The following is a 13,830-nucleotide window of genomic DNA, read 5'->3' on the forward strand; positions in this document are numbered from 1 at the left end:
CGTGGGAGGAACGTTGGGGCACACAGGCCAAGCCCGCCAGGAGTGGAGCGCAGCATGGGACAAGCCGCGTGCGGAGGCGGGGCAAGGGGCAGTGAGTCAAACACGCAGTGGGTCAGGTGCTGGCTGGCGGGCTGGGGAGCACGTGGGGGCGGGCAGCGTGCACGTGAGTGGGCGGGGCTGGCAGGACGCTCACGTGTGGGGCGGCGCGCTTACGGGTCCCAGGCCTGTTGCGCCTCGTGCAAAGTTCATGGCTTCCCAGGGCCCCCAGCCCAATGCTGAGCTCCTCCAAGTCCCCATCTCCAGGGGATGCAGGTGAGGAATTGGGGCCTGGGGGCATGAGAGGGGATGAGGTGAACAGCCTCTGCCCAGGGGTGTTCGGTGTCCCCGGGCCCGGCGCTTCCGCCCAATCAAATGGACTAAGTCCCCAACCCCACCCAGCGTGGCCCACCTGGCCGTGGGGGGAGGGGAGGCCGGGCACCTGCTGTGTTCCTGGGCCACCCAGGCCCTGTCCTGCAGCGGCACTCAGCCGCCCCCAAAGACGTCTATTACCGCATCTGGGGTCTGGCGGTTTTCTGGGGTTCACGGGAGCCCGGTGCTGTTGACTTCTTAGCAGCAGCTCTTCCTCGACTCGTGGCCAGTTGCGCTGCAAGGACCATGGTCGGGGCTCTGGCCTGGGCAAGACCCCCGCGGTGGCGGAGGGTGCCAGCTGCTGCCTCCCACGGAACGTGCTGAGCGAGAGGGAGCGCAGGTGGGCATCAGCTTCCGTGGCGACGCTGGGGGTGCGCTCACCTGGCCTGTGAAGGGGAGTGGGGGGGAAGTGGGTGCCAGAGGTCAGATTTGTGGCTGCAACTGGATTTCAGGCAGCGGGAACAAGTTTCTGGCGTCTCTTCAGTAAGGGAACTGACAGCCTGACCCCACGGGAAACAAGAAAACCCCCAGGGTGGAGGCAGGGGCCACGCCTGCAGCCCTGTCTAAGCCCTGACACCCTGGGCATCTTGAGGTTGTGCATTTGGGCCCTCTAGACCCCAGACTCTGCCTGGGCCCCAGCCCCTGCCCACACCCCCAAGCAGTGATGCCCCAGATCTGTGCCTTGACACGGATCCCTGAGGGGCTCAGACCAGTCTGAGGGCCAGCTAGTGGCCTTGGCCTACGGTCCTACCTGCGAAGCCCCAGAGCTGTTCGGAGGGGGCTTGTAGTTCTTTCTCCTGGTCACGGCCAGGTCGGCTCATGGACGTTCGTTTGTCACTTGTCTGAAGCAGGAAGCGAATCTCAGCGAGCTGTGAGCGCCTGCGGGCACTTCTGCCCCAGTTCGATGGCCGGCGGGAGGACATGGCTTCGGTCCTGGAGATGTCGGTGCAGTTCCTGCGGCTGGCCGGCACCCTGGTCCCCAGCCGGGAGCAGCACGCGGTGAGTGGAGTGCACAGCCCCGCAAGGAGTGGGACTGGGGGGCAGCTCCGCCCTGCACAGCCCCGCTGGCCGCCTTGGTGCAGGCGCTCCTCTGTTTGTGTGAAGTGTCCCTGTCACTGTACTTCCTGTGGGCGTGACACTGTGGCCTCCACCTCCAGCCCTTACGTCCGTTCCCTGCCCACAGTGCCCAGGGCAGCACGGGGTCACAGCTCCTCACCCCGCTGCGCCCAGTCTTGAGGACCAAGGTCTCTGCTCAGGGTGGATCTCTGGGAACCCAGGCAGGGCAGCCAGTGATGGACCACAGCCCACTTTTCCTGTGGATTTTCCGGGTCATCATTTCCATTTTCTGTGCTTATTTCACTTTTAGGTTCTTGCTCCTTCCAAGGAGATATGGCACAAGTGGCAGAAGGACATTTTGCAGCTGGCCCTGGCGAGTCAGACCCTTGCGGGTGCAGCAGACATCGGGATGGGAGCGTCCAGTGTGATCATGTTAGTGTCCCCTGTGGGGCTAGGGGACCCCTATGAGCTGCAGGTGTAGACTGCTCAGAGCCCCCCCTTTTGTCTTTGCACCATTCAGGCAGCAGGTCCCCCCAAGCTGTGCGGCCACGGGTGTGGACGAGGGTGAGGCCCCCACAGGGGTAGCCGAAGTGTTGGACAGGCCAGTGGCCCTGCCTGGTGAGTGTGCGTGGGTACGGGCATGATGCAATCCTCGCCCGGGGGAGACCGGCAAGCTCTGCAGGACGGCTTCCAGGCCTGGGCATAGCAGGGTCTGTTTCTGAACAGGCGTTGGACACTTCCCATTGAAACCAAGCACGGGCTCCCACAAGGGACAGGTGTGTGGGCTGTGGTGCCTCAGGTGTCCTGCCAGAAGTGGCTGGCTGTCCCGTCGTGTCCCTTGCCAGGACGTCCCTCTACCAGGGATCGGGGTCCAAGCTAGCAGCTCTCCCAACTGCCCCTACCCCCAAGGACAGGGCCCCACCCTGTCCTTCACTCTGGGCCTCTAGGGGTCTCTGGGTCCCCCAGGAACGCAGGAAGCGTGGAAGGTGGAGGGACTTGCTCTATCCCCATCGTCCGTGCGCTCACTTCTGTGTGCAGCTCCTGAGAGCAGCCCTTGCCATGCAGAGGCCTTGCTTCCCCCCCCCCCATCCCCACCCCTGGCTGCCCTGAGCCCTGTCACTCGCTGTTCTGCAGTTGGGTGAGTCATGGGCCTGTGGCTGCTTCCTCCCCTGCCTGGGGCTTTTGTTCCCTGACGCTGCCCCCAGCGAAGCCCACAGGGCACCTCTGATGGCTGCGTTCCCCTCACGCTGGACTCCTGCCCCCGCCTGGCTATTTGTCACTCCTAGTGACAGCATTTAAGCTGCCTTCCTATGTTTGCTATATGCCATTATCCTCGAGTCCCACGGGAGGCGAGGCGGTGCCTTCCCACTCACCGAGTGCGCCCACTGATGAGGGGATCAGTCTTGCTGTGGAGAGGGCTGTCCACAGCACTGAGGCCACCAGGGGACTCCAGGACCCACAGGCAAGACATGAGGGTTCAGAAGTCACGCAGCAGGGAGCTGGCCTGAGGTGGGCCTGAAGTCAGGGGTTGTGGGGCAAATGGAGGGTGAAGCTGGTCACAGCCGAGGACCTCCAAGTGTGAGCCCCACATGGCTGCCCTGCGGTCAGGTGGGCCCTGCCTCCAGGTAGCGTCCCTGGCCCCAGGTGTCAGGCACCTCACCTCTGGGTGTTTACCTTCTCCTGGTTACCTGCCTGCCTCTGCTTCTGAATTCCCTGTAGGGCTCAGGCAGGAGTGGACATTTCCAGGGGAGGGCCACTTGCCACTGGACAGGCTGACCCACCCCTCACTTCTCTCTTAGGACCTCCCAGCCTGGTGCCCCGGGCCCCTGCCCTGAGTGCCTCCAAGGACCCACGGCTGTCCCAACCCTGGTCTCTCCACTCTCAGCCACCGACCTGCACGCTGGTGAGCGAAGAGCCTCCGAGCTGCCTGGGCCAGGCTGGGCCCCCGACCCAGGGGACTGACAGGGCTGTGACTCCAGACCCCAGGTGGGTCCCCGGTGGGCGTTTGCACCTTCCAGCCCTGCCCCCCGGGAGGTCTCTGCCCCTCACCTTCTCACTGTGTGTGTGGACAGCCAAGGCCCAGGTGAGCCAGGGCTTTCTGATGTGTTTCTGAAACCACTTTTGTCTTGCTAATTGTTCTGTTTTGGTTGATGGTAAATGAGCGTGAGCTTTGTAAGCACCAGCTGGGCTGTGGGAAGGGACCTGGTGCCGGCTGATGGGGGCCAGTGGGCCATCCATGCTCCAAGCTGGAGCAGACCGGGGAGCAGCTGTTCTGTGTCTGACCCTGAAGCGCCTTCTGGGGCCACGCCTTCCTTGAGGACCAGGACAGGGTCCACCTGGGGCGAGCACTCAGGGTAGGGTTTCCTTGTCCCTCCAGGTGTGTTTCAGGATGCGACGTGGAAGACGGGGCATCCTTCCTGCTGACTGCCAGTCCAGACTGGTGGCAGGGTGAGTGAGGGACGCTCGGGGGGGCCACCTCCCCTGATCAGGTACAGGCTGTGGGGCCTCAGCCATCCTGATGTGGGGCTAGGATTGTGTGATGTGGCCAGCGTGCTGTGTGACACCAAAGTCCCAATCTCTGATGCTGGAGTTGCCGTTAGCGAGAGAGATGAAAGGTGGCTGTGTGTGGTGGTGGGAGTGTGTGAGCGTGAGCGTGAGGACACAGTGTGAGCGTGAGTGTGAGGACACGGTGTGAGCGGCTGGTTGTGTGTTGTCTGTGATTCACCTCAGTGCCCTTTGTCTAGACTAGACTCCGACAAGGGCGTCTGGACGTGTGCTCACTTGAGCGTCTGCAGGATCTAACGCTGGGGCAACAGCCTAGTAGTTCTGGCCAGCGGGGTCCGCCTGGGTCGCGAGCAGGGCCAGCAGGCATGGGCCCACCCCAGTCATGGCACCTCCTGTTCCCATGTCACAGATGAGCAGAGAGCTCTGAGTTGGGGCGGGCAGGCAGGCACAGGTGGCCCTCTCTGCACACTGACCCACCCTGCATTTCTGAGGCCCCCGTGCCTGCCCCGCTCATGTGTCCCTTCTGCTTCCAGGGTCGCTGGAGGGCAGAGGTGGCGGTGTGCCCTCTCGTGCTCCAGCCAGGAGCAGCCCACTGGACAGGACAGAGCTGGGCTTCCTTGCAGACCCTGAGCCCGGCTCCCAGGAACTTCTGGACGGCCCCCTGGAGCCTTGGGGCTCCGACGTGGGGTGCCCCAGCCTGGCTCTTCGGGAAGAGGTGGACAGCATTTTCCCTGACTTCTTTACCTGCTAGGCAGCTGGGTCCCACCAGGCCAAGGGGAAGGGCACACATATGCTTGGGCACTTTATTTCGGGTTGGGTGCATCTGTGCTCTAATCTGAGTGAGGCTGACAGGGCCGTGACAAGCGGAGGCTGGATATTAAAGAGGAAAACCAGTTTTCCTAGAGGAAGCAACCTTTTCTTGTGTAATTAATGCGAGTCGCTGGGCACCTGGCACCACTTCCGTTCAGAGTGCGGCACCTACCTGGGGTTTTGTTTCTGTGCCTTCTCAGCCTGGTGGACTCTGGAATAGCCCAGCCCTGGAGCCCAGGGAGGTGAGGGGCCCACAGACTGAGCATTCTGTGTTCTGGGCAGCTCCCCGGAGAGGTGGACATGGGACCCAATGCCTCGTGTCCATGAGGCTGGCCTGAGGGGTCCCCAGAGGGTCCATCGGGAGGCCCTGGTGCCTTTTCTCCAGGCCAGGGTGCCCCCACGAAAGGGCTAGCATCTGCTTTCCTGCCAAGGGGGTATTGGGGAGCCTGGGACAGAGACCACCTGGCATTGGTGTCTGGACCCTCCCTCCCCACCATGGTGGACACGGCTCCAGTTCCAGCTGCTCCTGTCCCCAGGGTTACCGTGAGGGGTGGCCCAAGACCCGTGTCTGGCTGGGCTGACTCTGCTGTGAATCCCAGTGCCTTCCAGCCACAGCAAGGCAGGTGGTCTCTGACCCAGGTAGCCAGGGGCTTACCCTGCTCATCCCCTTCTGGAGACACTGGGCTCTAGGCCCCCCACGCCCCCCAGGCCAGTGAAGGCTCCAGGGCCCAGAGGATTCTCTGTCCCCCAGCAGGGAATGACCTCAGACTCTGCTGTCCCCTGCCCCCATCTCCTGTGCCTATACATACACACCACCATCACCACCACCCCCAGTGGAAAGTTCCATTCCTTCCTAGTGTGAGTCATTGAGACAGCTGAGGAGTGGCTGGCGTGGGAGGAGGTGCAGCCCGTGAGTGTCAGTCACAAATCCTGGGCCCTGGGTGGAGCTGGGGAGCAGCAGAGCAGGGGCTTTGGGGAGGGGCCTGGGAGAGGCCCAGGTCCAGGCTGGTAGGGGGTGCCTGTGGCCCCTGGACCGCTCTCTGCAGGACCCCATGCCCTGTGAGTTTTCTGAAGACCTGGAGCAGAGCTGCGGTCAGTGGGTATCAGCCCTGCCTCACGAGCCCCGTCTCTGCAAGGATCTCCACGGGCCTAGTTTCCGGGGTTCCAGAAACATTCCTGACCCTGAGAGCATGAGGGTGTTGGGCCTGGTTCCCCCATAGTCATCACGTCCTGGAAGACGACGTATGCATGAGCATGTGTGCTCACACACGTGTGTGTGTGCTGGTGTGCACACCATGGAGGTTCGTGTGCATACGTGTGTGTGTGTCCAGTATAGGCCAGTGCCTCCCCTTGGGGGGTGGGACACTGCAGGTCCCCTGACACCGGCCCAGAGCTCTGGTGCTCCTCGCTGGCCAGCGCCGCATCAGGCTGAGGCCAGCACCCGGCCCTGGGCGGTGAGTTAGGGTTCCAGGGGCCAGGAGGGGACCCAAGGCAGAGTTACTGAGCTGTCTGAGCCCTGCCACCCCCGCTCATATGGGAGCAAGCCTGCCTACTGGGCTCTAGGCAGGGCTCCATCGAAGCCCCTGGTGTCTGTGGCCAGGCCGACCTGGATGAGCCCTGCCCGCTCCCATGTGCTGACCTCACCTTGACAGCCTGTGAGGGAGGTCAGGAAGCTGGGACTCCAGCCCTGACCAGGGCCCTGAGCGGGTAGAGATGGGAACCTTTCCCATCCCGTGAGGGGCGAGACCCCACGTCTGGTGTCAGGGAGGGCTCACCTGTGCGGCCTGGAGCCCAGGGTGGGGGTCCCTGGAGCCAGTGTTGAGAATGACTGTGAGGGGCTGGCAGCTGGAGCGGTGCCCGCCCACTGCAGGCCTGTCCTTGGCTGGCTGTGGGGGCTGGCCGCCCTCCTGAGGCTGTGACAGTCTGAGGAGTGATGACAATTCTTCTGAAGCCTGAGCCCCCAGGTGAGTGCAGAGGAGGAAGGACGGTCCCAGGGGCTGGAGCTGAAAGGAGCCATGGGGGTCCAGGAACCGCTTTCTTCCTGCCCCCTCCTCTCCTGGGGCCCTTTTTGATCCAGATTACAGCTGTCGTTGGCCATAATTGCGTGTTCAGAGGCGGGTTTGGAAAGCCATCATGCTGCTGATTGCAGCTTATTTTGGGGCTTTCGGTTGGGATGGAAACTTCAGCACAACCCCCTCTCCATCTTCAAGGCCACTCAAACCCCTCCCTCCTGCCCCACCAGGAAGTAGGACACAGGGGGACATGGCCCAGCGGGACCCCAGACCCTGTCAGGCCACACCCTCTCCAGGCACACCCAGCCTCAGCTGGGACATTCTGGTGACAGTATTTGGCTGGGCCTTGGTGACAGTGTTCCAGACTGGGAGCTGACCAGCTGTTTTGTCCTCTCTGCCCCGCCCGCTTGTCCACCGCACTGCCCACCTTGCTCCTTGGACCTCAGGGACATTGTGGTCACCACGTGTCAGGGTTTCGGTAGAGCTGCCCAGTGCTGCCCAGCGTCTTTGTTCTCTCTGGAGCCCACGCTGGAGTCCGGCACAGCTCAAAGCTTTCTGCCCACCTTAGTGAGGGCCTGGGACCCCTGCCCTACACCAGGCAGGTGCCTACCCATCCATCTCCCAGCCCAGGTGCCCAGCAAGTGAGTGAATGAGAGGAGACCCTCCCCAGACCCTTGCCCGACCAGCCAGGCCCCCCCGTGCCAGCACCCACCCTGCATGGACACCTGCCCAGGAAGCTGGACTCAGCTGTTACGGGCCTCGGGAACCAGGAACTGGCTGGGTCCTGCTCCAGCCCTGCCATCTACCAGAGGTGCCTAGCTGTCTGTCACCTGAACATAGTGAGCACCCCTGGCACAAAGGTAGCTCCCAGGGCAGCCATCCCAGGCCCACCGCAGCTAGCACAATGGGGCCACCTTGCTCCGTTGGTTTCCTTCAGGGTTGTACGTGACACCAGGGAGGGCAGAAGCTGCGGCCACAGTATGGCCCTCCCACGGAATTCACACCTCGTCCAGGACCTAGATGTCACCTGTGGGGGGCCATGCTGGGTCACCCTTCAGGGCCCACCACAAGTCTGTCCCACTCTACCTCCTTTTTCCAGAACCTTCTGGAAACTGCCTGGGTCCAGAGGAGAAGAGGACACCCCTCTGGCCACGTGCTGGTGGACATGGCGAGGGGAGCTGGGCCACATGATGGTGGTGTGGGGGTCTGGAGGCGCAGGGGGAGTGAGTCCTGACCCTCCTCAAGGATCTCAGCAGGAATGGGCTTCAGGGATGGCAGAGGAAGGGGTGCGGACAGATGGGAGCCCACCCCTATCCTGGGGACCTCTCCTTCCCGCCATCTCTGCACTCCTGGAAAACTACAGGCAGCCCACCAGCTCCTGGATGCAGGCAGATGATACCCTTAGAGCCGCTGACCAGGTAGGGCCCCACCAGGGAGGCCCTGGGGCCTCATAGCGTCCACTCGTGGGTCAGCAGATCACAGCCTGCGCACTGCTGACAGTACAGGAGGGGTCATAGCGGTGTGCAAAGCCAATGGTGAGGGGCCGCTCAGAAGCTCCTGGCGTTGGGGGCTGGGAGTGGGAGAGGGGAGTGCCCACCAGCTCCAGCTGGTGTCTGGTTTTGTCCTGGGGGCCAGCTGGCCTTGCCCTCAGGGGTGCCCTCGATGGTGCCAGTTCTAAGGAACATGGGTTCTGGGTCCCTAGGATATGAGCGCCTCTGTCTCCCGGGGGCTGATGGGAGAGAAGGTTCTGGATACTATGGATTGAGCTGACAGACCAGTCCCCACGGTTACCTCCCAGTGAGTTAGACCAGGTCTAGCTGGACATGTGGACGCTGTGTGCTGCCTCCTCAAGGTGGAAAACAGAGTCACATTGCGCCTTTTAGGAACTGGATTTTATCCTTGTAAAGTATGAAGTTTAGTTATACTCACTTCGTCTGAATGCTGGGGACACTAACCGGAAAGGTAACAATGGGGCAGGTGCAGGGTGACAGGTGGAGGGGACACTGCACATGCAGGAGGGTCAGGGCTGACCCTGCCCTGTCCCCTGCCTGGCCACCACTGGGCTGCTGGGTTGTGTGTCCCAGTGCTGGGTCTTCTCCCGACCAGGCCCTCCTGGGGGCAGCATTCTTCCATGAGTGGTGGCCGCCCAACCTGCTTGGGTACTGCCCCAGGAGTGCCTCATGTCTGGATTTGGGATAGACGTCGGGGGCTGGATGACAGCACAGTGGCCACCAAGACACAGACCCCTCAGGAAGGGAATGAACGCTGGGCCTGGGGGCTACCCTGGCCTTTCTGTGCTGCCGAGCTGGGCTGGGGTCCCGGCACTTCCCCGGGGTTGCGTGTGGCCAAGCGGTCCAGGCAGCCCAGCTCGCCAGCAGCTGGGAAGTGCCTGTGACCCGGACGCGGTGTGTGCTCACTGCAGTGCAGAGCTTCAGCAGTGGGCTGGGAGCAGGAGCACCGGAGACCCTGGTGCACGGGCCCCTTCAATGGGCCCCTGGGGCTGGCGGAGAGGGTCTTAAGCAGCACAAACGGACACTTAGGAGGGGTCGTCCAGATCTGCCGCATCCTCACCCCTCATGATGGTCACTCCAGGGGTCACGTCCAGCTGGGTCACAGGCCAGAGTCTGACTCTCCAGGGTGACTTGGGAAACAGGGCCTCCTGACCCCACCTCCCTCTCTCCTCTAAACCCATGGCCACCTTAAAGGCTTTTGCCTTACAAATCGGGGGGATCCCAGGGGCTAAAACACCCCAGTCATGTCTTTGGTGCTGTTGGGGCCCCCAGGGGGAGGGTGTGGGAGCTCTGACCTTGGAGAGGGGATGGGCTTAGCTCTGATGATGGGACCCAATCCCTTTGTTCTTATCTGGCCCCCATCACCCCCTAGAGTGCACTGGGGGTGGCATTCAAACTGGGTGTCAGGAAGTGCCAGGGCTGCCCGCCACTGCCTTCCTCGGCCAGGACTGGGCAGCGTGCTGCGCCCACGGGCTGTCTGTAGGGCGGACAGCAGTGCCGTCGGGCTGCAGGCACCGTCCAGTGGGGAGACACCTGCGGTTCCCAGGGACTTGGTGTCCTGGGGTGTAAACCAGAAATGAATCACAGAAAGAATGGGAGGGTCACTGAAAACAGGCTTTCGAGTCAGTGCCCCAGGAGGCCATGTGGTGCAGGCCAGGGCCCGGCTCAGGTGTGAGAGCAGCCTACGCTGAGGTGAAGAGGCAGCAAGGAGACTGGAACCCCAGACACCACCAGACAGGCAGACCTAGGCGATGGCCAAGGGTCGGTGCTGCCCAAGGATGAGGGCTGGATGCTGCAAAGGATGCAGAAAGGAGGAGGGACACCCAGTGGCCGTGACCTCTCGTGGGAGCCAGCCAGGGCCAGGCAACTGAGGCCACCCTCAGAGAGACGGAGGCAGCTGAGGATGGACGCGCTGGCTGCTGGGTGACCTGAGGCCCTGGGGACCAGCAAGAGGGGCAGCAACCTGATGGCTGAAGGGTAGGAAGGCTCCCAGTGTCAGCTCCTGCTTGAGGAGTGAGCTGGAGGGAGGGAACAGGTGGGGTCAGGGGAGGCAGATACAGGTGGGGACGTGGGTCTGGGGGAGCAGACAGGTGGGGTAGGAGTAGGTGGGGGTCACAGAGGGGAGCCGACAGAGTGGGCTGGGGCAGAGCCACCCAGGATACAGCCTTGACCCCTCACCAGGGCTGGTTGTCGGAGGCCTTGGTGCCACTTGGTAGAGCCTGTCCTGACAGACATTGTCGGGGGAACCTGGCCCAGGGGAGTGGGCTTCATGCATGGCCTGAAGATGCTGGCCCGCTGTGGGTCAGGGATCCTCCTGGAGGCTGGGCTGCAGCGGAGGGGGCCTTGGGGGGCTCAGCTGGACCTCCTGGGCTCCTGCATGGGGCAGTGGGAGCCCTGGCTCGGCACTGTGTGCACAGTGGGGGGCTGCAGGCAGGTGCCCACTGGGCTCTGGGGACTCTGGGAAGGCAGCGTCCCCTGCTACCTGCCCAGCGACTGGCCCTGCCCCCAGGGTCTCAGCCACTGTCATTTAGGGGAGACTCGAGTGTGCTGCCGGAAGAGGCCCCCTAAGCTTGGTCCATCCTGGAATCAAGGGACGAGGCTGAGTGGCTCGGCTGGCCGAACAGACCAGGGCTGGTCCCACTGCAGCAAGACCGCTGCTCTCACCACCAGGTGGCAGCCCAGGGACCGCCCCTGACCACAGCCCAAGACGGCACCAGCGAGGTCGTGGGATCCGGTCTCACCCCTCCCTGCACTGTCGCCCAGTTTGTGCTCTGAACGTGTCCTGGTGAACCCCAACTGGCTTCCCCAGACTGAGTGGACACGAGCCCTCGGTGGCTTGGTCTCAGCAGAGGGTCCTTATCTCCACCCCAGTAGCCCAGGCCCTAAGATGGGGTGTTAGTGGGCAACTCCCGGCCACTGTGTGGCCACCAGCCATACTGGAGACACAGAGTGAAGCCCCCTCCCCACAGGGAACGCATTGTGGGGACAATCATTTAGACACACCAGGAAATATCCAGGAGGCTGCTTCCTGGGGTACAGTCGAGGGGCTCCTTGTGTTACCATGATTTTCTGGTCCTTCAGTGAGCGTGGCAGAGCGCCTGGGAGACGTCCCTGTGAGCAAGCGGGGGCATGGTGGGTTCAGGGCTGGGAGTGGGGGGCAGACTGGGCAGATCTGCAAGAGGGATGGGGCGGGCTCCCCCCACTGCCTGGGGCCTCCCCATGGGCAGGGATTGGAGCCAGCTGTCACAGTGCAGGACCACCCCCCACCCGCTCTCCCACACCCTTCCTCCTACAGACATGTGTGCACCTGACCCGCTGCCCTGCCACCTTGCTCCCCCAGCACCACCCATCATCCCTTGCAGGACTCGAGGAATCAAACTGGCAACCTTGTGGTTGAGAGCCGGCGCTCCAACCAACTGAGCCATCCAGGATGCAGCTCAGCTCAAGGTGCCGTGTTCAATCTTAGTTGCAGGGGGCGGAGCCCACCATCCCTTGCAGGAGTTGAGGAATTGAACTGGCAGCCTTGGGGTTGAGAGCCCACTGGCCCATGTGGGAATCGAACTGGCAGCCTTCGGAGTTAGGAGCATGGAGCTCCAATCGCCTGAGCCACCGGGCCGGCCCTCTCTTGGGCTTTTCTACATGGAGATGACTCGATAGGATGGTTCTCCTTTCAAACTGGGGTTTCTGGCACAAAGAAGGTCATGTTGCTAATTTTGAATACTGGAAATTATTGAGTTTTCCTGAATTTTTGCCAATGTGATGGTTGAAAAATAGCCAGCCTTACTGCTTTGATTAGCATTTCTGTGCTCGTTGGCTGAAGCACGCATGCATATCTTTATCTGTCATTTGAATTTTTCTTTGGTGAATTGCTTCTTTGCAGTCTTTGCGTGTCACCGGCTTTAGGAGCCAGTCCATCCTATGGACCCAAAATAGCGTCCTGGTGGCAATGAAGCCCCTCAGAGCGGGGGCAGAGGGAAAGCCAAGATCTCTTCACCCTATGGCTTGTTCCCTTGGCCCCCGAGCGGGAGGGGCAGCTGAGCAGCCTTTGCCACTTGCTCCGAGGAGTCTCCCAGCGGCTGCAGTGCTGAGGCCTCTGCGGGCACTTTGGAGGGAGGTGTGAGCTCATTCCACTGAAGGTGCACGTCAGTATCACTACTCAAGATGGTACCTCAGGATGGGAGATGACACGTGTTACCAGGCACTGTGCTTCATAAATCTGGCAGGTCTCAACATGAGAAGTGTTGTTCCTATAGTCAGAAAGATGGGCACTTAGAAGCATGAGAAGGGCTTTGCCCTCCTGGGGTGACTTGGACATTGCCTGGGGGACAAGGGACAGAAGAGAGGGCCACAGCGCCCGCCTCAGCCATATGCATGAGCACAGCCTGTGCCAGCCTGTCCCTGTGGGCAAGGGTCAGCCACCAGGGAGCAAGGAGGATGGCAGAGGAAACAAAAAAGCACAAGAGCATTTACAAATGTCCCTGAATTTTTCCAACAAGACTGAGGCCCGTCGTCTGGCAACCGCAAGAAGCCCCCACTGGCCGGTGCATCATTGTGATGGACTTGCCAACACTTGTGTCATCAAAAGGCCTGCTGACATCACCAGCCACCAGGAGGGCTGAGAACAGTGGCCCATGATTTCACAAAGACCCAAAGACAGAACGCTTGGAAAACACCTGTCCTCACAGGACATTTTTGGGTGTCTCATGTCACCATAACCAAGGTAAAGCGACCCATCAGAGGGGATGTGGGAGGTCTGGATGGTGTCACCCTGTCCTACCCTGCCCATGCGGCATTGCTTCGACTGCGTTGTGAGGTCACCAGGGGGCTAGCCAGAGGGAGCAGGCCTGGTGGTAGAGTCTAAGAACCATCCAGTAGAAACATAACACGAGCTGCGTCTGCAATGTCCAGTTTTCTAGTAGCCACGTGACCAAAGGTAAAAAGATGCAGGCGAGTTAATTTCCGTAATGTGTTTGTGTTTAGTTCAGTGGCTCGAGACTATTATCGTTTTATACGATCAATATAAAATTATCGATGAGACATTTAAGTTCTTTCTTCCGACTTGTCTTCAAACCCAATGTGTCTGGTGCACTCATAGCACCTCTTAGACCAGCCACGTTCCCCGTGCCCTGTGGTCACATGTGTCCAGTGGCTGCCCAATGGGTCGGCACCAATCGGAAGGGCTTGCTGGTCACACAAGGGCCAGGGGTGAAGCGTCAGGAGCCCCCTTGTGCTCCAGCACCCCCCACCCCCAGTGGCCTGGTCCCTGCAGACCTGTGGACAGGCGCCCATGAGAACGCCCCACACAGCGGCCGGGGCCATATCGCAGCATCACGCCTCTGGTCAGGCTTCAGTCCCTGTGTACAGGCACCTACCTCGAGAGCCCGTGTGTGTTCAGACAACCGCAGTCGTGGGCAAATGACCCACGTTACCACCTCTGTGAAGAAGAAACTGTCAAACGTGGGCGCTGGGGGCAGACCACACCCTCCCGCTCAGGACACCCTCGGCATGACCTCGTTTTCTTTCCCAGC

General features: G+C 61.5%; 1 protein-coding gene across 1 annotated transcript; it reads left to right on the forward strand.

Moving 5' to 3' along the window:
* The first annotated feature begins 247 nt into the window (after positions 1-247).
* SOHLH1 (spermatogenesis and oogenesis specific basic helix-loop-helix 1) lies at positions 248-4,830 on the forward strand. Its single transcript, XM_074331552.1, has 8 exons — positions 248-312; positions 602-748; positions 1,260-1,407; positions 1,775-1,896; positions 1,985-2,082; positions 3,264-3,450; positions 3,842-3,912; positions 4,503-4,830. Exons 1-8 carry the CDS (start codon positions 248-250, stop codon positions 4,718-4,720), a joined length of 1,056 nt encoding a protein of 351 aa, XP_074187653.1. The 3' UTR covers positions 4,721-4,830.
* Positions 4,831-13,830: the final 9,000 nt, after the last annotated feature.

Source organism: Rhinolophus sinicus, linkage group LG04, assembly GCF_036562045.2.
Source record: "Rhinolophus sinicus isolate RSC01 linkage group LG04, ASM3656204v1, whole genome shotgun sequence".
Taxonomy (NCBI): Eukaryota; Metazoa; Chordata; class Mammalia; order Chiroptera; family Rhinolophidae; genus Rhinolophus; species Rhinolophus sinicus.

Excerpts from the sequence above, each read along its gene's own strand:
- SOHLH1 (XM_074331552.1), top strand. The coding sequence starts at position 248 with ATGGCTTCCCAGGGCCCCCAGCCCAATGCTGAGCTCCTCCAAGTCCCC. Across the intron at positions 1,897-1,984 it reads GGAGCGTCCAGTGTGATCAT|GCAGCAGGTCCCCCCAAGCT; the intron begins GTTAGTGTCCCC and ends TGCACCATTCAG. Across the intron at positions 2,083-3,263 it reads CAGGCCAGTGGCCCTGCCTG|GACCTCCCAGCCTGGTGCCC; the intron begins GTGAGTGTGCGT and ends CTTCTCTCTTAG.